This window comes from Cygnus atratus, chromosome 6 (assembly GCF_013377495.2).
Source record: "Cygnus atratus isolate AKBS03 ecotype Queensland, Australia chromosome 6, CAtr_DNAZoo_HiC_assembly, whole genome shotgun sequence".
Taxonomy (NCBI): domain Eukaryota; kingdom Metazoa; phylum Chordata; class Aves; order Anseriformes; family Anatidae; genus Cygnus; species Cygnus atratus.
The window spans coordinates 28,888,808-28,912,118 of NC_066367.1; the positions used below are offsets into that span (position 1 = coordinate 28,888,808).

At 47.5% G+C, this 23,311-nt stretch overlaps 1 protein-coding gene across 3 annotated transcripts in view; it reads right to left on the bottom strand.

The window, feature by feature from the left end:
• The window catches only part of BIN1 (bridging integrator 1), a 94,867-nt gene that overhangs the window by 30,241 nt on the left and 41,315 nt on the right, over positions 1-23,311 (bottom strand). For all 3 annotated transcript variants that reach the window (XM_035569166.1, XM_035569174.2, XM_035569158.2), the window contains exons 3-9: positions 18,209-18,263; positions 17,712-17,806; positions 15,677-15,772; positions 11,524-11,631; positions 4,549-4,634; positions 2,752-2,827; positions 883-965 (exon numbers count right to left, since the gene is read on the bottom strand). In XM_035569166.1, coding sequence (XP_035425059.1) covers positions 883-965; positions 2,752-2,827; positions 4,549-4,634; positions 11,524-11,631; positions 15,677-15,772; positions 17,712-17,806; positions 18,209-18,263 — 599 coding nt within the window. The remainder of the gene's footprint in view (positions 1-882; positions 966-2,751; positions 2,828-4,548; positions 4,635-11,523; positions 11,632-15,676; positions 15,773-17,711; positions 17,807-18,208; positions 18,264-23,311) is intronic.

Below are 23,311 nucleotides of genomic sequence, written 5' to 3' on the forward strand. Positions count from 1 at the left end.
CCAGTGCACTCAGACCGCAGCTTGCCCTTACTTCACGCTGACTTCACCTCCTCCCTCCATCAATACACCAGTTGAGGACCTGGGTTGTGCTCCTGCTCACCCGGCATGTGGGATTAGTGGCAGCTGGAAGCCAGAGCCCTACATTGTTTCATCACTCACACATTTGGATGGGAGCCAGCTGCAGCCTCATCCACAGCCTGACCTCTCCCTCCCCTCTCCGTGCTGGAGAATGTGCAGCTTTGCAGTTAACCTAAATGGACCGGACCCAGCTGAGCAAAGAAAACTAAAGGACTGGAGGACACACACTCCTTGCATACACACAGATTGGAAGTGCTCTGAGATCAGAAAGCCTCGTATTAATGAGGCTGCAACTACATCCATAACAGACACGGACACAGGCAACACACCCTAATTTGGTGCACAGGAGGGACATGGGGCTTTAGTGAACAAGTTTGGAGGAGGTTGGAAAACAAATGGCCTCTTGGGTCCTCTAGCTCACAAGCTACAGGGGGAAGCTTTTGAAGGAAAGAACAGGACGGGTGCAGGGCAACCAGGCTCAGAAGGGAAGGGAGCTCAGTGTTACAGCATTGGTTTATGGAATTTGACTTTAAAAACAGCAGAGGTGAGTCGGTTGCCTAAATATCAGCAAATAGTGGAAGTTGAGGCCTCCAGCTGCTACCCTACAAAGGTAGGAGGTATTGCATCGTGTCTCCCAGCCCCAAGTGGAATCTTGGATATCCTCTAGGGATTCTCAAGGCTGGCTATATGCAGACAATCAAATCACTCTTCAGGTGACACCACGCAGATTTCAATACCCCAGCAGAGACCCCCCTGTCCCTCCTCCCCTGCTGAGGGGAAGACGTTGCTCCCACAGTTACTCACCTGGGCTGTGCTTTAATGGGAAAGGCATTGCCTGAATACTGCTTATCTAGACCCAGCAGGACATCATGGAGGTTTTGATTCAACTGCAAAATACAAAAACAAAAGAGAGAAAAAGAATGAGAAAAGAGCCCCAACTGCCAGAAGAGAGCCTGCACTGGCCTGCGCAGGCTGACCAAGCACCGACTTGTGCAGTCAGCTGTCCCATGAGAAAACAGCCCTACATCTGTTTCCACTCCTCCATGGGGTAAAGAACCCTACATTCAGACTACCGAAGAGCTGCTGACACCTCATGGGAATGCTCTGTCTTCCTATGACACCATCCTCTTTGCTTCTGTGCCTCCTGCCCCAACCTGTGTGCTGCCAGGTACTACTGCAGTAGCAGGCCGAGCGTTCACCTGAGGGTCTTCTGTTTACTGGGACTGAAGCTCCACTCTAGATTTGTAGCCAAAGTTGCTCCTTATACCTCCTTATGAACCTGGGATATCAACATTTAAAACGCAGAACTACAGGCAACTACAGAACTACCAAGTCAACAGCAAGCCTTCACCTTGTAGGCTGCCTGGGCCATCCAGGTTTAGGCAGGACCTGGATCTCTTGGAAGAAATGCAGTATTAGGGGTTAAACTTTTCCCAATACCAAAGGCTGAAACATTCACCCTGGACACTCCTATTCTGAAACAGCCAATTCACAAACAAGATGAGATGCCAGATTTATCATCGGCAGGAGGAGGGATCCAATGCAATCAATGTCAGAGGCATTGTGCCGACAACACCAGCAGTTAATTGGATGCTAGTGCAGTAATAAGAAACAGATGGCTTTCATGGAACAAAGCTGAAGGCCTGCTCTCACACAAAAGTCACAGGAAAAGAAAAATCCAGGACATGATACAAGAGCAGAATTCCTTTCTAGCAGGCATCCTTCCCATGTTTTGCTGAATGTAACTTAACAGCAGACTGATAATTATAATAATCCTCCCTACTCTTAACGATAAGTTCATTCCCCAGCGGAGAAGTGCAGGCCATTAACTGGAAAGGTCCCCATGAAGTGTCAGCAGGGCTCCAAACTGATGCATTACACCAAGGCAGTGGGCCCCTGACTGCTGGGAATCGAATGACTATAAAGTTGCTGGTTGCTTAGCGGCTGTCTTGTTGTTAGGATGACATTGGGGAGGGAGGAATACAAGAGTTTTCCAGATGGACTCTCAGTTGCTCGCTCAGATTTACAGAAAGCATGCATGCCTTAGGAGCAGCGTACAGACCTAAGGAACACATGACTTACTGAGCTTTTAGGAGAAGTAACTAACGATGGAAACGTACCTCTAAAGGAAAGTGGCAATGGGAGGATTTCCCACAGCGTATTTCTGAGGTCTCTGCTGGGTGCTGGCACACCACCCAAGTCCAGCCTGCCACCAGGTTATGACGCTGCTTACTGCCCTGATTCCCAGCCCATGACCACCAGGCAGTCCATGCAAGGGCCATGCTAAGCATTCAAATGCCTTCTTTTGCAAACAGATGCCAGGCTGAGATGGCTTGGTTATAGGTTACAGATCCAGATTCTGGAGGAACTAGAAAAGGCAGCAAGACAGGCCTGAAAGTGGCTTTCCTCCCCTCTGTGGATCTTCAAAGGAGCCAAGTGACACAAACTCCCTGCAGCATGCAGTGGTACTCTACCCTCTCTCCCTTTACTCCATCCCTTCACATTATTAACTCAACAGACCCTCCCCCGTGTTGCTTGGAAAAGTCTGAGGGTTAACATTTTGCTCTAACACGGGGTAAATGCTTTCTTCTCCAGCCATATCATTTAGGTTTTTCAAATAGCAGTGATGAGAGAACAGGGTGTGTTAGTAGGACAAGCTGTTAATTGTCTTACCTTGCTCATTTCTTTATGGAAGTTTTCTTCTAGGCCTGCTATACTCTGGAATGTGTTGACGTAGAAACCAACACGACTGCCAAATGAAAAACAAGAGGAAGAAGAACTTAATGGACACCATGCTCTCCCAAAAGCTTTCAGCTCTGCCTCGCCTGCTATCTCCTACCCACCATTCCCACTTGAGCTCAACTCTGTCAGGCCTGGCACATGCTGGAAGAGAATGGCAGCAAAGAAGTGTGGAAGGGGTGGTGGAGCAAAGGCCAGAAGGAGGAGGCCAGGTAGGGTAGGATCTGAATTTGTGTTTCGTGCCGGCAAAAGGGATAGGGAGGTGCGAGGGGTGGGGCGGAGCACACACTAGTGGTAGGGTGATGGAAAGCAAAATGATGGAAGTTGTGATGGAGTGCGGGGAAAGCTGAGGGAACTGGCAGGACAGAAATTAAGTCATTCCGAAGTCCCTCGGCACCAGGGGAAGAACAAAAGTGTGAGCTCTTTGCTCCTAAGGGCAGAAGAGTAAGGAAGCACAGGATATGCACAGAGAGCAACAGGAATGCAAAAGGATCAGCTGGACAGCAGGAGCCTGTGAACAACCTGTGGCACTTCAAAATCCCCGCAGCCGCCTGCCTCCTTGCTTCCTCTATGCAGCCTGCCAGCTGCCAGCAGATCCCAGTGCCCAGCTGGAGGAGCAACAGCAGGAGCGAGACACACTCTTCCCTCAAAGGCCAGCGGCATCACCATTCTGCACATGTAGCCACCCAAATGCCTGCATCCCTCCCAACTGCTTCCTCAGCGGGCCTGAATGCTGCTGCGTGCAAACAGCCCAGGCTGGGAGGAAAAGGGGGTGAGGGCAGAAATCAGCACTTTGCTGCCCACTCTGCTACTGCCCACTCTCTTCATTTCCGCCAGACTAGCACTGCCAACCCAGATATGGTCATTGCATTTAAAAATAAGGAACTGAGATGAGGATTTGGCTTGCCTTCCCTATACATCAGCTCCTAGTGACCTCCAGTTCATCCTCCAAGCTACCTGTTAGTTAGTCTGCTTCTTCTCTCCCCTTTTATCGTCATAATCACTGGTGTGGCAAAACCCTGATCTATCACGTCTTCCATCTGTTTTCAACCCAAGCTATGTTTTGTTAAATAGAGCACCACAGGAGGTCAGTTGTAACCACTAGTTCCTCACTAGGTCCTGTGTCACACAGCCAGGAGCACATTTTACGGGCTAGAGAAGGCAGTCAACACCAGGATCCTTTCCCTTGGCTTTGTTCACCCAGCTGCCCTAACCTGAAAGCAGCATTCACAGACGACATCTAACCTGCCCTCTCACCTTCCCTGTTGTTTAAAACCTGCTGCTTCACTGAGTGCTCATAAGCTTACATGGCGAGACACAAGTGAGCAAGGCACCACCTCCTAGCCCCCTCCAACCACTGTCACTATACAAATCTCTCAGGCTCTTCATCAGTCAGCTGACATACCCGGCCTGCTCTGTCTGATGTCCACAGCAGAAGCTAGGGCAATGCTCAGGAGAACCGGACAGAGTTGGTGGGGAAACACCACTTCTCTTTGTGGTAAAAGAGTTTGTCATTAGGATCCTGAACCAAAGTGAAGAAAGTCCAAGGTGAACCCAGCTGGGGGGAATCTCAGGACAGACTCTGAGATGATTCAGAAAGCAAGGACAGACTCTCTGAGATGATTCAGAAACCCAGCCCAAGCTGAGAACAGTGATACAGGAAGGTCCGTGGAACACTGGAAGGTCTTTGCGTCCTTCCAACCAGCCCTTGGGAAAACCTCCAGCACTCACCTATTCCACAGCGAAGGCAGCTCCTCCTGCAGATCAACGTTCATCTCTTCAAACACCTTCTGAGCCTTTACTAACTCTTCTTCAGCCTTAATAACAGAGAAGGAAGAGAGTAAGCTCCAGCACATACAAGTACCCTAAAGGGCTGAGCTAAGTGTAACTCTTGACTTTGCTGGGAGAACAAGCAAAATTCTGGCACGGGGTAGTCCCCATTCCAAACGAGTCTCCCAGGAGCCAGGGTTGCATCACAAGTGAGCTGATGCCCCTTCAGCTTGCCTGCACTGCCCTCAGGGTTTCTCTCAACAGATTTCCCTGCCTGGATACTCAGAAGAGAATTCAAACATCCACTAGTATATTTTAAGTCCTACAAATTTCCCTGGCTCCCAAAACTGAGCGGAGCTGGTCAGGCAGTTCAGCCTCCAGTTTGGACACAGATGAAGATTGAGAGGCCCCTGCCCCTTGCTGGATCTCTGAAAGAGTTGAAACCTATCCCAAATGGCACTGAAGAAGAGACCTCCCTCGTGAGGGAGGTAAGATCATGCCGAAGCGCTGCCTCTTCTTGGGAAGGGAAGAGGTCTGCCTCCTTCACCGATACATCTCTCTCACAAAGCAAAGCAGAGAAAGCAAGGAGGGATACACAAAGCATAAGTTGTGCCAGCAGGAGGCTAGGCTGGAGCAGCAGGTCTTGGTCTCAGCAGCCTCACATACTCTTATTGGTGAAGACCTAATACAAGAGAAACCCCTGGCTGGCTGCTGACTACCAACAACAAAGGAAATATCCCTCATACAGAACCTCTTACTTTCAAAGAGCTTAAATTTGATCTGATCCATTTGACGCAGACACTGACAGACCCCAACAACGATGCATGAATTCTGGTGCATTTCAGAGACAGAAATGATGAACTTCTGATGAATTTCTGTTGCTGACAGCAAGCACCAGCAACATGCACGTTCCCCTTCCCGTATCAGTCCTGGATGGCCCCTTCCCTGTTTTCAGTGCCCTGACTTAAAACTGCAAGCTTGCTAAATAAAATGTTTATATTCTCTAGTTTGCAACAGCACAGCACTCCGCTGCAGCTGGATGCAGGACAGCAAACTCCTGCATGTCCACTTGGTGATGCTTCTTAACTGGAAACTCAGTACCAGTGCCTACCTTCAAGTGTGACAACAGCAGGAATGTCACAACACGCTCCGAGGAGCCAGCAAGCCACTAGGGACCAGGTCTCTCTTCGCACCTCCAGTTAGATTCTCACCCCTTCTATGAAATGAAATTTTACCTTCTTCGCGCCACTTAACTAAAGAAATCCACAACTTGCTGCTCCTTAATGCCAGGTCTGTGTAAAGACAGGACTGGTAGGAGAAAGGACTTGAAAATATCGTGGAGTTCAGAGTCCTGTTCCTCACAGTGCTGTGTAGGATCCTTAAATTCTCCATCTCCCGTCTGACTTAGGAGCCAGCCACAGAAGCTCCCAATTTCCAGCTAGCTTCACCTTTCAGAGGGTCACTCATCGCTGCCAAAGGCTCTTTGTACTCAAGATCAGAAGAGACTCTTTCCCCCAGAAAAAGACACCACAACTGGGTATTCAAAACAACTGGTATTCAAAATTTAAGCAGTCCCTGTAAGGAACAGGTACGGGGAGAAGAGATCAGGATGTTTCCATCCAGAAATCCCTGTATTTTGCTGCTACACTTGTTGCAAAACCCAACACTGAAAGAGTTTGCACCAAACAAACAAAAAGTCCATTTAAACGGAGACACAGTTTATGCTGGATCAGAGCTGATAATCACAAAGGCTCATTCTGCCTTAAAATCCCTCCACGACCAAATGTTTCCAATGCAGCCATTTTAAAGGAAGAGAAAAAAAAATCCCATTCCAACCTTCGGCTTTATCTTATACTAGCTTCCACTATAGACTGGAACCACAACCAACCCAGCAGATGGGATAGCTGGGACATGAAGCACCACTGAATGGTGTCAGTTTTTCAGATACGTTGAACATTAGTAAGTCTTTCCCTCTCTTGTTTACCTGTTCAGAAGGCCAAAGAACCTAGAAAGCAACGTGTCAATATTGTGACATCCTGAGGCAAAGGCGAAGTCAGCAAGAGGCAACGTTCACTCTAGAGCAGCTGTAGGAACCAGCAATCCACGAGGCAGGGGTAAGGACAGCTGGGCACCCCACGCCAGCCCCATCAGTCCCAGCCAGTGCTGCCTCTCCGCTCAAAGGGATCACAGCCCCGGGCCCAGCTCGCCGGCTCTCCCCTATAGACAGAGACACTGCTCCGTTGTCACTAGAGCGCCAAGGATATGGCTTTCTGGTCCGAAGTCAGCATTTCAGGGATGCCTAGCAAAAAGTCAGGAATCTGCCGTTCTAAGCTATTTCCCCCTTCGTTGCAAAAAGCACAGTCACCAGAATTTGTAAGTGAGAGCTTGCAACAGCAAACCTCCCAGGAGACTACAGGAACACCCCTGTATTTTTTGTTGTTGTTGCTAGTGTCTGCGAAAGGCCCAAAAAGCCAGCAGTCTAAACACTGGAGGGAGGGACTTCTTTTTTTTGGGGGGGGGCATTAAAAATAAGTCTTGCCAACCCCGTTTTTGCTTGAAGGTTATGTAGTAATAGCAATTATCAGACAAGAGACAGCAACACAGCTGCTGGTACATAGAAGGCAATTTTGTTAGGCGTAATATTCTGAAGCTCTCCAATAAATGCAGTGTCATCAGCCCTCCTGCTTTTCCCATGAGCTTAATGAGATTTAGGGCTGCCATTAACACCTTCAGTCTCACAGTCATGTGAATACAAAGACTGAAGCTTTCTTTTTTTAAACCCTCTGCCTGCTGGTGTTTGAGAAGAGAAGCTGGGAAACCCACAGGTTCAGAACACAAACTGATCTTCCTCCTTAGATTTTTAGGTTAGTCCAAATCAAAATTAAAAAAAAAAAAAAGCCTCACACAATTAGAAACGAAAACTTGAGGTTAGCAATAGTATTATTTAAGGAATACAAGAGGAAAAACTTAAAGGAGGACTTAAATTGATTTTACAGGGTGACTGAAAATACTAATGCCACTTAGCAGGAGATTAAAGCCCCCACAAGACAGCTGCTAGAAAGATTACATACATCCTTGTTACCTGCTTTAGGGCAAAGTCACCCAGTAGAGAGAAATTATCAGCTGAACTCCTAGTACCCTCAGATCACAACGCAATGGATGAGGGAGCCCTCGTACGTACTGCTTCTGCAGGTAGTGTGTGGGAGGTGGTATTTCCCCCAGTCACTCTGGCCAGTTTCAAAAGATAAAGAATGACCAAGGCCTGATTTATTTATCTGTGGCTTGAGAAACATCCTGTACCTGCTTTCTAGTCCTCCAAAATGACCACCAGGCAAACAGATCAGTCAAGATCCACAACCAAACAGATCATTTCCAGCACGGTCATGGCACAGGAAAAGCCTCGGGAAGCCTGTCAAATGTCCTTCTCCCTTCAGTCAAGAATGAATACTTATTTCCTCACTTTGCTATGCATCCTAAGCAGGGCTGCTCACACCTATTCGTTCCCAGGCTTTATTTATGTGGTAATGCAGTATTTTCCCAGACCTTCCATCATAAACTGACTGTGAAAATCCCAGGTGCTTTGTAAGGTGAGACCAATCACGTTTCCAAATTGCAGTGCACTCACTGATAAAGAACGTAAAGAAGTACAAGCTTTTGTACAAGCTTCCATGGCACAACCATGACCTCAACCCGGAGCTGTTCACATCTCGAACGAGGGGTGCGAATTTCCTGCTCTGGTCCCTCCTCTTCCACGCAGACCGAACGTCTGCGTACCTGGAAAGGGCTCTTTTAGGCCAGCAGAGCCAGGCCAGTGACAATTTCAGAAACTTGTATTTCACCACAGGTGTGGCAAGGAGTAGCTGGCAGAACTACGCTACCTCCCCTCTGCCTTGGCATTACTCCACAGCCTTTCTTCATCCCCATTTCACTTTATGGGGAGAAAACAACAGCCTAGCACTACCACACCTGGTTAGAAATCAATAGGGCAGGCGCAGCTTCAGCCCTGGGTCAGCGATTTCAGCGTGTCCGCTGCGGCTCAGGAGTACCAAGGACACGCTAACAGAAGGGACTAGAGTGAACGTTGCCTACAGATTAGTTGCACAGTACAGTCTAGAGCCCGAAATAGCGCATGCAGGGTTAGAGGCGGTAGATCAGCAGTCACCTGATTTCGGAGCAGATTAGTTTGCGCAACGAGGTGAGCTTGGAGCTTCCCTTGACACCACTGAGGCGCAGCTTTCTCAAGCAGCGAAACAGGCTGGGGGGAGGGAGCATGTTTGAGTGAAAAGAGAAAAAAATAAAGAGAGAACAAGAGAGACAAACATATACATATATATATTTTTTTTAGGATAAAAAAAAATAAAATCACAACAGAGACTGTATTTAGAAGCTGGACCAAACCAGTGTCACCAAGGCAAGAGAAAAAAAAATATCCTGGGACTGATTGGTTATGAATCCTTTGACGCATGCCAAGTTTAGCAGTAATTAATGCTCCAGTGTGGGCTGGGATACTGTAGGCCAGCCGGACAGCTGCAAAGAGCAACAGATAATAGTTGTTAGTGACCTAGCACACAGACAACCCTACTCCGAGTCATGACTGTGAAGTGGGAGCTCCTTGGAGAGAGGTCAGGATTAATTAACCATTGTAATTATTTGCATGCAACAGCTGAATGTCCACAGCACTTTAATTTAATGGCAGGTTGTGAGTTTAGCAGTAAGTGGCGGGAGTCCTGGGTGGGAAAAGAACATTGTAAGTTAGAAGAGAAAAAGAGACTGCGTAACCCCAAAAAGTATTCCCAATGCTGTTTGTATTACTATAATACCGTGAACCATCATTCAAGTCAGTTCGCGATTGTATGCTGTGTCACAAACAAGATTTCTCTTTCCTCAGAGCCTGTCGTCACATTTCAAGTGCCTTACACTTACACCTTACCCACTTCACAGGTCACACAAGCAGACCTGCGGTGACGGGAACGGAGAGGTGAACTCCCTACATGAGTGCAGTGCATGGCATGACTGCAACTGTGGGTCTGAGAGGCTGGGCGGTGAAAGCTGCCTATTTGGGAAGAGCGCACACACGCAACTTTTGGGGACTCTCAGTGATCCCATCGCAGGATCAGGCTACTGTGATGTACCACAGATTACCCGTGCACAAGCTTATGGCCTACAGCACAGAGCAGGGGAAACATCTGATGCAGTGCCTGTTTTGGCTAACAAGAAGGGTCCAACCAAGTACTAAGAGGCATTTGCACAGACTGAATCAGAAACAGAGCACCATCTACATCTCAACACTTCACACTCCAAACCATAGTTAATGCATGAAGAAAATAGTAAAGAGCAACAACAAAACACCCCCTGACAAAAACACATCTTATGTGAGCATTTGGGGCAACATGAGTGAGCGCAGCGATGACAAGGGCCAGCCTCTTGGGTGCGGATCACCAGCTACCAACCTAAGCAAATGAATTCTTACAAACACCAGTGCCACTGCAGCAAAGATCCCAGGGGCACACACCAACAATGATATCACATCCTATGGAAATTCTGCTCTTACCCCTGAACACACTGAAGTATGGCTTTCAACAGACAACATCAAGTCTGTTGTGGGCCTCATGCCTTGAATACAGAACCACGAAGACACAAATAATGCAATGACACCTGAGCCATCAATCTTTCCTCTCTTTGTTTGCCAGGGTTAATCACAGTGCATGCACCAGGAGAGGAGATGACTGATGACCGGCAGCTTAAAAATAAAATTACTGTCAGTTGGCTAGTAAATGCAGATTTTTTTTGCTTGCGGAAAGAGAAGCATGCTTATTCCTTCCATGCCGGAGACATACTATTGTCTCCAACATAGCCTAAATCCTTCCTACCTGAAATAATTGCAAAGCAAAGGATGACAATCCTTCTCAGCCTCGTTAAAAGATTAAAGAGGCTCAGGCTCTTTTTCCCCCTGCACTCCTCTATCCCCAAGAGTCCTGATGTGCCACGGTCTACATTAAAGAGAAATGAAAGGTGTCTCCCGACCACTAGACTTGTCATGCCAAGATCTGTCCTGTGGTGTGGAGCATGTGGGTTCAAATCCACTCAGGGTAAAGGAGTAATCCGCGGCTCATTTTCTGGGCTATCCTAAAACCACAAGCTTCCTCTAGAACAAGGTTAGCATTACCACCTTTCTTCAGCTACAATTAAAAGACAACCTAAATTCTACTTCTAATGAAATTTACTTTAATTAAAAATAAAATTCCACACTTGTGTGTTGGGCATGCTCCAGAATTAACACTGGATCATTTTGCTCACTAGAATGAAAGAAGCCGTGCCTTAGCAAGACAAAATTCCTGTTTTCCTGCTTTCAGCCTTATTTATTTTCCACTAATTGTGGTCAGCAGATGACAGAACAGAGTCATCAAGCGCACGTCGGGTGCATTTGCACCAATAAACTTGAAACTCACTCTCCTAAAGGCCTCTATCCCAGCATATTAGAAAGCTTCACAAATACCACCAACCTCAAGCAATGCTCAAACACTTACTATCACTGCTGATCTAAGATGGGGAGACAGAGAGTCCCAAAAAGCAGACAAACTGGAAAATTTTGCTGTGGCACTACAAGGCTTGGCTTCCCCAGAGCCACACAGGCTTTTCTGACAGAGGTTACTAGCCCTGCAGCATCTGAGGAAAAACATGCCTAGGCCTTGGCTGCTGACAGATGCTGGCTGATGATGGTAGGTGTGAACTAAGACACCAGAACACATCCCGCCTTCTCGGAAAATTAAACAGGTGAGAAGAAAATAGCTAGCCAAACCCCACCAGTTCACAACATCTCTCTGAACAAAGCACACCCAGCAGAGAGGTACAGGTGTGCTTTACACCTGCTCGCTAAGCAAAAGCAGACCTCCCAAAATGAAAGGAGAGTTGCACATCCTCTGTTGCTTGCTTTACCTTTGCGATTTTAGTTTCGTCCTTCTTCTTTGCAGTTTGCAGGGCTTCAAAGTGGTGTCTGGCGCTGTCGTAATCCACAAGCTTCCTTCCTCGCTTCGCTATACGAGACTACAAAAGATGGAGAAGAGTCATGACAATCTTCCCTGGCAGCCAAAACCACAAAGACCATCAGGAACACCCCCGCCTCAGCTCCACCCAAGTCGTACAGCACTGCATGCTCTGCCTGCACAGGGACACCCACTGGATGCCCCACACAAGCTGCCCAGAGAGGATTTTTCCCATTTTTCATTTAGCCTCACCTAAGCCTCTGCTTTTTCTTTTTCCTGAGGGTTGCAGCCAGTCTCTAGCCAACCAGCTCGCAGCCCTAGTTCATGCAGAAACTCAAAAGATGAAGTTGAACACAAGAAAGCATCTCTGTTGCCAGCACAGCAGAAGCACTCCTCCACATGCTCAGGATATGCCTAGGACAGCATTTCAGACCCTGCAACTGGCGATCCAGACAGAAGCACTGTGTTTATCAGCTGATGTGACCACAGTCACAGCCAGTGGCCCATTACAACTAGCTGTTATGCAAGAGAAGTGTGAAGAAGAAGTTGTAGCACTGGATCACAAATATACAACATCCACCATTTGTCCCAAGCTGTGACAAAGGCAAGGAAGGAGCCAGCTGCGTACCAGGCTCACGCTCAGGAAAAGCATCCTGACAAGTCCGTGGGTGAAAATCCAGACCTCAGAGCATCACGGCTGCGGCCTGTTACTCTGTGATCTCTCTGTCACCCCCCCTCTCCTGAGGTGCCCTCAGGCCCTCTCGCCCACCAGTTTCACCTCATTGAGGCTCAGACCCACTGGGCAGCCTTGTTTTAAGAACCACCAATCCCCCTGAGACCCTTGCTCCCTGTGCTTTCTACAGACACCCCGGACGACCTGGGTTGGAGCACAGGTCTTCCCAGCGTAACCCAGCTCAGAGAGCCTGGTCCAGTGTCAGTGACCTGCAGCCTAGAGACAGACTGGAGAACTTCAACAAAAATGACACAGAAAGGAGCCAGAAGGGTTTCTAATTAACCACACAACTCAGAGAAACTGAAGAATCAGCACTGGGATTTACTTGCAAAAGCAACCCCCCCCAACCCCTCCTCGCACTTGGCAAGGAGAGGTGGTCTCCCCTCCCGAGGCTCCTGCAGATAAAGCTGCAAAACCACGCTCGGGGCTGATCTTTCTGCCAGAGCAGCTGGGACCAGTTTGCACGTCTCCCACACACGCTCCTCTGCGCTTTCAGCAAACGCTGGTGCAGCTCCCTGTGAGTCACCGAGGATCTGCAGGATCTCAGCCGCACGCACGCCCAGCCCGATTTCAGAGTGCTCAGCTCGCTCCAGGAGAAGAAATCACGAAGAAGCCGAGCCACTCCTCAACCAGGGGCTGTAGAAGACACCTCCCAATACCGTGGTGGCAGCCTGCCCTCCTGGGAAACGCTGCCAGCTGGGCACGGAGACAGGTGTAGGAGGGGGCTTCCTGCAGCATTAAAGTCTCTGAGATGTGAGCTAATGCATCTTCCACACACTCCAGATCTGGGATCTAAGGGAATGAATATTTCCCTTACGTCAGGCTGGCAGAGACAGCAGGAGTTTAGAGGGCTTTTGCCCGTCTCTGTCACAAGGCAAACAGCCACTTGTATGTAGTTCCCTTCTATGACTCCAGGAGAGCTGCTCTCCATCTCCAGGAGATGCTCTCCAGGAGAGCTGCGGCTGCCCACCACCACCTAATGGCAAAAGCTGAACTCAAAGACGTGTTTTATTCCTTTGCAATATATTCCTCTTAATTTGAACCTCCATTTAAAATAAACAAATAAATAAATCCTTACCGATACTTGGTTTCAAGCCTAGTAGAAACAGAGCATCATTTTCAGGGCAAAATAAAAATTTGCCAATTCCACAGCTACTCAGAACTCAGGTTAGGGTTCACCTTCCCTGGGCTCACTGCAGAGACCTGTACCCTCATGGTGTGCTCTGCAACCCCAATCAAAAATTCATTCTGAAATATTTATTGATTATACAAGAGTCCTATTCCAGGAAGCTATAGATACTGACCCACAAAGAAAGGATAAAGTCCTTTTTGTATTCCCATTCCTCAAGTTAGAAAAGACGGAGAGGATTTGTTCACTCCCCCCTGCCAAACTTGAAAAATGTTTCCCTTTAAACTTAAATTCTTTACTAAAGGAATACTATGTTTTCACATTCCTGCTGTGGATCCTGTTGGAGGTCCAAAAAATTCAAGGGAACTTTTCCAGCCCTCTTCGACAAAAGAAGATTCAGAATGTGTTAGAATTTAACAAACAAACAACACATGCGTGATCTAACTTGTCACACATTTGAATTACTGGGCCATTAACAAAAATCAGGCTCTCACATAATTCAATTAAAATCATTTTCTCTCCATAAATCAATTTTTCTCGTCATCTTAATACCAGAATTCCAGGGAAAGCAGAAAGTTTGTTTTTGCAGAAAACACAAACCAGAAAACTATTACCACAACAACAAAAAAACACCAAAGTATTCTATTAATTACATATGACTGTTTTTTCTTTCTTGCATGCCACCCTCAAGAACTTTAGTTCCTTACTTGAAGCCAAACTACACTTTTGTACAACTGTACAAACTTGTTGAAGTTTGGCTTCAACTTTCAACAAGTCTTACAGTTGTTTCTACCAGTCAAAGAAACCAAACTGGATCTGAGCACTTCTCACTGCTCTGTGATAAGGAGAACGACACATCCATCTGAACTACCAAAAACCATCTTGACCTTTTCAAATTCATACCAATGAAAAAATTAAACGGCCAACTCAGTGAAATATATCCATATCTTACTGTAGGAACCAACAGAAACCCAAATTCTCACTCATTTTAGGAGGAAAGGTATAGGTGAGCAGTGCTCTCTTTAAAGCATTTTTTTCAGTTGTGCACAGAAGTGCTTTAACTTCCCATTTTCTAGAGTATCACCTGAAGACTGAGAACATGATATCAGCAATAAGCACGGAAGAAATGTGACACTGAGGTTACCTAGTGCACAGCCACAAAACGCTGATAAAAAACTATTTAGTCAGAAGCAGTGCAGAAGTCTGAGTCTACAGAAAGCCTGAAACAAAACCTTCTGCTAAAGAAGCAGTGCACAAGCCTCTGCACAGGCTCACTCTATGGGCTGTGATCAGCACTACAGCCTTCAGCAGGTTGAAACCATCAGCAAGCCTCTTCACCCTTCCCCACCTCGGATTTCCAGGAACAGAGGAGGCTGGAAAAATGAAGCAAAACCAAGGAGCCCCAGGAGGCAATGACACTGCTGTTCAGGGCTTATTTTCAAGCCTGCGACCTGCCCCGCTTTGATACAGCACAAGCCTCCTGGAGCAACAAATATTGACAAACGTTTTAAGAGCCATGTGGTGGGGAAAGGGTTGTTTTCACTGGGAAGAAGCCAAGCTGACACTTCCCATATGGTGATATCATTATTAGCACTTCCATATGGCGAAGACATTTCCTGCATAACCTTCTCAAAGCGAATGGAGAGATGACAACAGCGGAAGGGGAACCTACAGGACATCATTCAAACCCAGGTCCTTGGATACGACCTCTCTCCAAAAGACATACATTCAGTATTCCCCCCTTCCTGGCAAAGAGCTGATAATATGTGCAGCAGCACTTCAGGGAACACAGAAATCTGCCTTCCACACCAGCCTCTACCTATAAAGCACATTTGCCACTAATTGCTTCCTCGACACATTGTACTTACAGGGAAGTTTAAAAAAAAAAAAAAAAAAGCCACAACAAAGGATTGAAAAGAGAAACTGAGAGCTTGTGAGCTGGTGCTGACACTACCCTCCTGCATTGTGACGCAGCGGGATTTTGTATGGATCCTCTGGTTTTGTGCTGATGTTTTTTCTTCAGCGTCTTTCCCCTGGATTCTTCACTCTGTCGCTTCAAGCCCAAAGGAGAACATGGCATTTTCACATGAACCAGGGCTCCAAAGATCTTGGCTGCTCTAAAAGCAAAGCGTGCAACAGCACAGCACGCACATCCCCATAAAGAACATGGGGATGCAAGGAACTGATTCTTATGAGTTTTCATCTGCTGTGACTCTAGATCAAAAGGCTTAATGAGAATCTTACTTTAATATCTGGGAATTGGCCAAGGTAAGTATCCATGGTCAGAAGCGCCTGATCCACCAGCTTCTGATGGAAATCCGTCCAGAGGAGGTCATTGTTCTGAAAAACAAAAGTAATGAGCAAAGTGTTAAAAGCACAGAGCTCTGCATTCATGCCTGTCTCAGTGAGTGCTACAGACAACAATTTCAGTCCCCAGAGCTCTTAAGAAATAGTCATTTCTTAGGAAAAACTAAGGAGCAGAAAAGTTAATTGAAAACTGAGGTCATGGCAGAAATGTAGATACAGAAAAGAAAGCCTGATGCTGCTAATTCAGGCAACCTCTCCACGGACACAGCACCCTTCCTGAGCCTTCCTTTGAGGGCTTGTCCGTTCCTCTACTGTGCTAGTCCAAGTCCATAAGGCAGAATGGAAGATGAACGTCAGGCTCCCTTCACCTCCTCCTCCAAGACCCCTTCCTCCAGCAGCCACAAAAATGGGACATCTGACACCACTGGGCACCATTCTCTCCTTCACTCTAACATAGCTTTCTGAAAGATAACGAATAGCAGAAAGCTATTGTAGCGCTCTTCAGCCCTCACACCACCTGGCCCCATGGAGGTTGTGTTCAAGGCTTGCACCTCACCCTGTGCATACTTCATCCTTCGTCTTTTCTCAGCCACGCTAACTTCCCATCAACACCCTGGATTAGGTGGAAATTGTCACTCCCTCCTGTTTTTCCACTTGGTCAAAAAGTTTTGACTACACTATTCAAGAAAAAGAAGTCCTCTTTATGGTGGAATTTCAGGGTGGTTTTTGGTTGGTTGGTTGGTTTGGTTTGGTTTTTTTTTGCCAGGAATAGCACTCATCTCCCACTTCTCTTTTCCCAAACGACCGAAAGGCATTAAATGGGGAGATGGAGGCTGGAAATATTCCTGCAGCCCCTCAGAATGGCTGCAGGCACTTGTCAGGACTCATGCTTCTCTTGACTTCTCTGGCTCAAGTTTGTTGATGGGACAGTCTCCCAGGAAGCAACACAGCAGCTCAGAAAGAAACAAGGCCAACAAAGACTGTGAAGCCAAACCAACTGAATTACAACTTCGTTATTTACTGCAAGACCACTTCATAATGGAAAGTTTCCATGTTAATGCAAGAATTGACCTGGAAACGTTCAGGCTTTGTTTGATTTATCTGCTTTGAAGTCAGTATTTCCTGGGTAAGACGTAAATGTTATTTCATGTGAGAATTCTGCAGGGAAAGCAGAGGAAAGGGAAGAATCCTTCTCCTGCTTTTCTCCCTGTGCCTTCCCCACTGCTCCAACACCATGAACAGCTGCAGATAAGCCCTGTCCTGCAGCCTCACGGCAGATGGATCCACAGAGCTGAAGTGCCACAGCTGCTGCTCAGCTGAACAGCTGAGCAAGAGAGCAGAGGGTGTCTGCTTCCAGCTGGACCCACCGCGCACACAAGCCAAGGGGCATCCAAGAGTCAAATGACAGGCTGTGCCCTAAGCTCCACAGAAAACACCTGGGCAAGTTGGACAGGCATCACCTCACCGAGGGATGAGAACAGCAGGTTGGGGTGAAATATGGCTCAGACAAACAAGATGGCAAGCAAAATATGGCAGCTGGCTATACTGATGTGAGTAGGAGGGCGACTGCAGCTACACAATGGCTGGCTGGTCTGACCATGCTTTGGGCATAGATTTTAGGTTTCCATTCCTTTTGCATGAAGCATGAACAATATATCCAGTTGATTCTATTACAGACTCTCTTTGGCATCCCCTGGCCCTTTTTAGCCACTGTTGAGAGAACAAAGTTGCTTGTGGACGTAAGTTCAGGGCTCTTTGCACCACTCAAGCACCTGGGAACAGTGCCCCACACGGACAAAAACACAGGCCACATCCCTTCAGCTTTCCCTTATTCCCAGCACTGAGTTTCTCTCTCTGATTACTGCTGCAAAGCTGTGTGCCTGAAGGAATTTAGCTCACAGACACAGCTTCCAAAGCCCACCTCCTCTGACAGACCAAGCCTGGTAAGCCCACATCCTGGGCTGAGTCTTACCTCTGCTATTTTATTTGTGTCATCTCTCCCAGGCCAATCCGGCTCATAAACTTCCTGCAAACACTCCGTCAGCTTCTTGGAGGCCTCATGCATAGCTAGGAAAGAAGAGGTAACTGCCTCAGAAACAGGGCAACACTTCATCCCTTATCCTGAGGAACAGGGACACAGGAGATGTTGAATGGGTTACAACAAATGCTAAGCTGTTCCTTATGGAATGTCTGCCCCTGGATAACACAGAAAAGGAAGGTAACCAGAGGGAGAAAGGATGCAGTCACATCAAATCCTCTGTGTTCACACCAGCCTGGCGTTAAAGCACAACCCCATCCCACCTCAGCAAATCCTGAAGGATTCTGAGAGATCCCCCACCCAGACAAAGCGGGCCTTCCCTTAAAACTCTTGCCTTGGGATAGGAAGCACCAGAAAGGGGAAGGCTGCAAAAACCTCACTGCACAGGTAAGCCTTGAGCAGAAACAGTTTTCTGCATATACTGATCTTACCTTTTACGGAAGCCAAGTAAGTTCGGAGATCCTTCTGCAGCCTCGTGCCTTCCGACTGTGAAAGTAAGAAAACCACCAGTTATCCTTCCATACAAAGACAGTGTAAGAGGGAGGAGTCCAACATTTCTAAATAAAGAAAAATCATCTTGCAGATAGGCTAAACATCAGCACTCTAACCAGCCTAAACGAATATTAACAGGGCAACCACACGGCCCTCCAACCTTCTTCGCAGGTCCACAGCTGGTGACCTGCATGCATGTTTGGCCAACAATATCACCAAACTACTGAGCAATTTGATGTGGGTAAAGTGTGATTTGCTCTTCACAGCAGAGCCAGCTTTAATGTTTTAATTTCATGCTGGCAACTAGACAGGGTTCAAAAGACAATTAGTTTGTCAGCCAAGGGCTAGTAGGTCTATGCAACAAATGTAACTGAAGGGTGTCTGTAGGATAGGGGTGATAAATGTAATTGTCTTATTTTGAACTGGCTTGGGAGCAGTTTAGCTCACCACTTTTTCCTACAACACTGCAAACCAAAAGCCCAGTGCAAAGTAGGTACAAGAGGCCTCTGACCTGCTCAAACATCCTGTTTAAGCTTCAGGGCTTGCAAATACAGGATCAATCTTTTCTTTAGCCACACTGTGGAGGTGGTCTGCCAGCAGCGGACCTCACTCGCTATGAAACAGAGGCTTAAAACCAGAAGCTAGGCTGAGTTTTGACTGTTTGAGCCTTGAGGCAACACAGAGGGGTACAGCACAAGCACCCAGATTGAACAGGTCACGGAACTTCTTACAGCAAAGCTGGCTCAGACGCACAACCATGCGTGCCCTCCCCATCCGACCACTCTCCCACTGCAGGATGAGCACTGCCAGGTCCGTGTCCCTTCTACCCTGCAATGACATTGACAGTGGTGCAAGCCAGACAGGGAAACATTCCCAAATCCAGACAGTGACGTTATACGATCAGAAATGAAAGAGAACAACAGAAAGGCCTGAGAATTCGACCGACACCACCACAGAGAATGTCAAAGCATGGGAAGGACACGGAGGACACCTATACAGACACAACTGCTGGGGTGTTCAAGGAGTACAGAAAAGTTTGAAAGGCAGAGATCTCTGTTATAAAAGGACTTCCCTTTCCCTGTGGGATCTCACTGGATCCTCACCATCTCCCAAAGTAGCCGTAAAAACAAGGACACAGGAAAGCAACAGCCACATCTCACCCTTTCCTCACAGCCTGCTGCCATGCTTCGTTTTCCTTCCCAGTTTGTCCCATGGGGGGGCCCCCAGCACAACTAATTTTGACAGCTGAAGACAACTCCGGAGACAGGGAGCTCACAGGACTTCTCTGACAGCTGCCTCAGAGCTAATAGCTTTACAGGCAGATGTTTCCCATCAGCCTTCCCCACCACTCCGCCACCTCTTCCCTCATCCGAGCTCGTGCCCCAATCCTTTGGGCTCTCGGTGCAGCTGTGCTCCCTAAGCAGAGACTAAATCTGCCCAGCTGTTGAGGTGGCAGTGCTAGCATATCTTTGTGGAGAAATCCATCTGCTTCCAAACACCACACCTGATTTAAGTTCCTTGCCTCAAAAGTTTGGATGAATTCACATTTGTTCTCTTCCTACTGACATCGACAAAGGAAATGAGGGATGGCAAAGAGCTGACCGCCTTTACAAAAGGAAGCCATACTCCTAGTTGGATGGAGAAGCATTGGAAAGTGACCCAAATAGAGTACAAAAGGAAAGGAATAGTGACCATATCTGCTGCAAAAGTCCTAGGAGGCCTTAGAATACAAAGCAATCAAACGTAGAGCTCTACTGGCTTAAGATGAATGGGGAAACCTGGGCAGATGAAACTTCCTCGTGGTGCAATCAGAAACCACCAGGGATGAGATGCCAGTAATCAAATACACAGAGGACCATCAGGGAGGCTGAGCTGACAAGCAGTAGTATGAGTTTGTTTGTGGGCAAAAACAGCAAGCAAGAAGGGCTTAGAGAAAAGCAGCGATGTCTTTGCCTAGAATGGGTCCATGCTTGAAATCACAGACTGGAATTGGCAAGGTCAGTTGTCACATCAGGAGAAGAAATGGCACAGAAGAAACTATCATGCAAAACCCCTCCGTTGCATACTTTTTCACCCTGCAGCTACGTTGTTTTTTAAGAATCACTAAATTCAAACACGCAACTTTGAGGTTATCAAAAACTCAGAGGCAGGGAAGGTCTGCTGCAGAACCTGCCTGCCACACTCTTGGGTACCACAGCATCTTAAACTGTGACTGAAAACTATAGCACCCGAAATCAGAAACCACCTTTAAAATTGTGCCCATACATCCTTGAGTCCTGCCACAGCAGCACGTGAGAGAACCCCGACGCCCTGGGACTCTTCAAGACTCAACACCAGACCCGAAATAAGGGTAACAAAAGGATCTCTGAGAGGTCCACTGGCACCGCAGTTGAACATCAAATCAACAAGGACAGATTTTTAGATAGGTCACCTGAAAAAAAAAAACCTGCAAGTCAGGGCCCAAATACTGGAGTGTGCAATTACAGCCATGCCCAGGTAGCCTTGTCAAAGCACACGCCTCAGCCAGGCAATGTGCCACCGCGGTGTGCCACCAGCCCGTATGCAACCTGCACCCTGCAACCACAGGAGTCTTTTCAGTCAGCCCTTGCTGAAGGCTCTCCAAGGCTATGGGGTTTACTTTCAAAGTACTTAGCCCGCTAAAGACACTGAATAGTCTTCATAGCCTGTAAGGTCTGTAAGCAGAACGACTCAGAGGCCCAACTATCAGTTTGTCCAAGAGCCCCAGCTCTCCTAGGCACCTGGGTGGCTTGTACCCGGAGTTCCCCTCCAAGTCTCTTTTTGGCATTTCCATTGTTTTATTTCTCGCCATCGATGCAGCAGCTCCCTCCCTCGCCACCACAAGGGTTTCTCTTCATTGTTTTAAACGTTAATGCCTTCCCAAGAAACTCTGGCAAATGCTTTCTCTCCGTGCGTGCAGCACCTGCTTCCTTCAGGCAGGCTAAAGCAGGCTGTCACGTACAGCCACGATTCTGCATAAACAGCTCTCACAAAGCAGTCAGACACTGTCAAATGCTGTACAGAACAGCAGCTTTCTGTAGCCTTGAGTGCACATACAGAAGATGCTTCCTACACTCAGAAGTAAAAGTAGACAAGAGAGTGAAACTGGAATCTGAAAAATGAATATAGCTCCCGGTTATCAAAGAACAGGAGGTCTAAGGGTCTGCAGGGGAAGTTACAGAGTATGGTTGGCCCTAAAGATGTTCGGGAAAGAAATGTCATACTGCCATGCTTGCAATCACAGTGTAACGCAACCCTGTGAGCCTGTAACAAACACAACCAGGTATAATACGAAGGGCTGCATGTGCAGGAAGGTGCATATTTAAACACAGGAAGAGCTATACCGGGGCAGCTGGAAGAGCTCTCTTCAAAGCCCAAATGAATTACGTATTACTTATAACTCTGTGAAAGAAAAACACAAAAGTATTTTGAGGACTTCTTGTTTTATTGGGGGAGCGTGTGTGTGTGTTTAATTTATAACACCTTTCACCCAGCACTATTTATGTGTGTAAGTCTCAGTACAGCTGTTTCTTGGTAGAAGACAAGTTTCCAAAAACATTCTCCCCCAACTTCTAAAGAAGAGATTTCGTGCCAATTATTTTTACAACAGCAGACAACTGTTCAAGACGATACTTCTCACCCCTCGCTCTCTTAAACAAGGAGGCAAGCACAGAGGGCCCAGCAGACTGCCACGGCTCCTTATCGCAGGGCAGAAGAGGAGAGCGTCCCAGCTTTCCCAATGCTGAGAGTCAGATCTTGATAGCTCTGCACATGAATTAGCAGTTCTGGGCATTGTGCCAGATGTCCTGTAACCCTGCAATAAAGTATGGCCATCTCTGCAACAGGCCACAGGCTTTGCACTGAATTTGCACGGCCTCAGAACTGAGGCATCGACCTCGCTCTGTCTGAACTTTTCTTGGCCAGCCTTTAACTCTGTTTTGCTTGGTTTAGCTGTGACAGCAATTTTTCCAGTTGACTTGGTATTTATGGCTGCTTTGCTTTACTTTTCGTTACCTTTGTGTGGTACAGATATAAGCGTTCCTTGTTTTTTTTTTCTTTTTTTCTTGGTGTATTTTTTTACAGACAGCAGTAACAAGCGGTTAATCTACGTTGCATGAGTTATGAGTCTTGTAACAAGACTCAAATGAGAGGAACACAGGTCTCTAAGGAGAGCAGAGGACTTGAGAAATTAAGACATAGGATATGGCTCAAAGGCACATTGGAAAACATACAAAAATGTCGCCAATCAGATCCTAGAAAGAGAATGATGAAACTGTCAAAATGAGCATTACACTGCTGACAGCGCAGGACTTCAGATGCTGACGGCTCACTCCAGCACCCCACCACCGCCAGAACAAACACTGACCTTTGGACCCAGAGGAGCAGTGGAAGGGCGAGCGCGACGCCAGGAAGATGTGTAGAAGTGAAGCATGTAGCAGTTTGAACTGCATTCTTTTTCTCTAACAATTCGGTTTGGACTAAATAATGATTTCAATTTTACAAACCATACATTGCTGGATTTACTTGCGTACGTGGCGTGCTTCCTCTCTGCCCACAAACAAGGCTTTAGGTGGAGCACCCACAGCCAAACCTACATTGCGAGAGCAAAGATGAAACCCGGCACCCCGCGGGGACGCCCAGAGCTGCGCTGCCTGCCCCGAGGCTGAGCCGAGCACTGCGAAGCGCGGGCAGCGATGGTGCAGCCCGTGCCAGCAGCAGCTTGTCTCTCGGGCGCCCGTTGTGAAACGCTGTAAACCAACCCAGATCTGCCACGCGAGCGGCGGCTCCCGAAGGTATCAAACCCAGCGGCTGTGCCAGGTGTAAGGGCTGCCACCAGCCTCCCCCTCGCTCGCTCCCTCCCGGGAGCATTTCAAACGCAGGGGAAGAGAAGCCAGTGCCTGGCACACCTCGGGTGCCGCAGCTTCGCGGCAGGTCTCTTGCTCCCAGGTCTCCGAGGACAATTTCCCTTTGTGCTGGTGCCTGGGCACAAGTGACACCGGGACAGGGAAGGAGAGGAGCCTTCC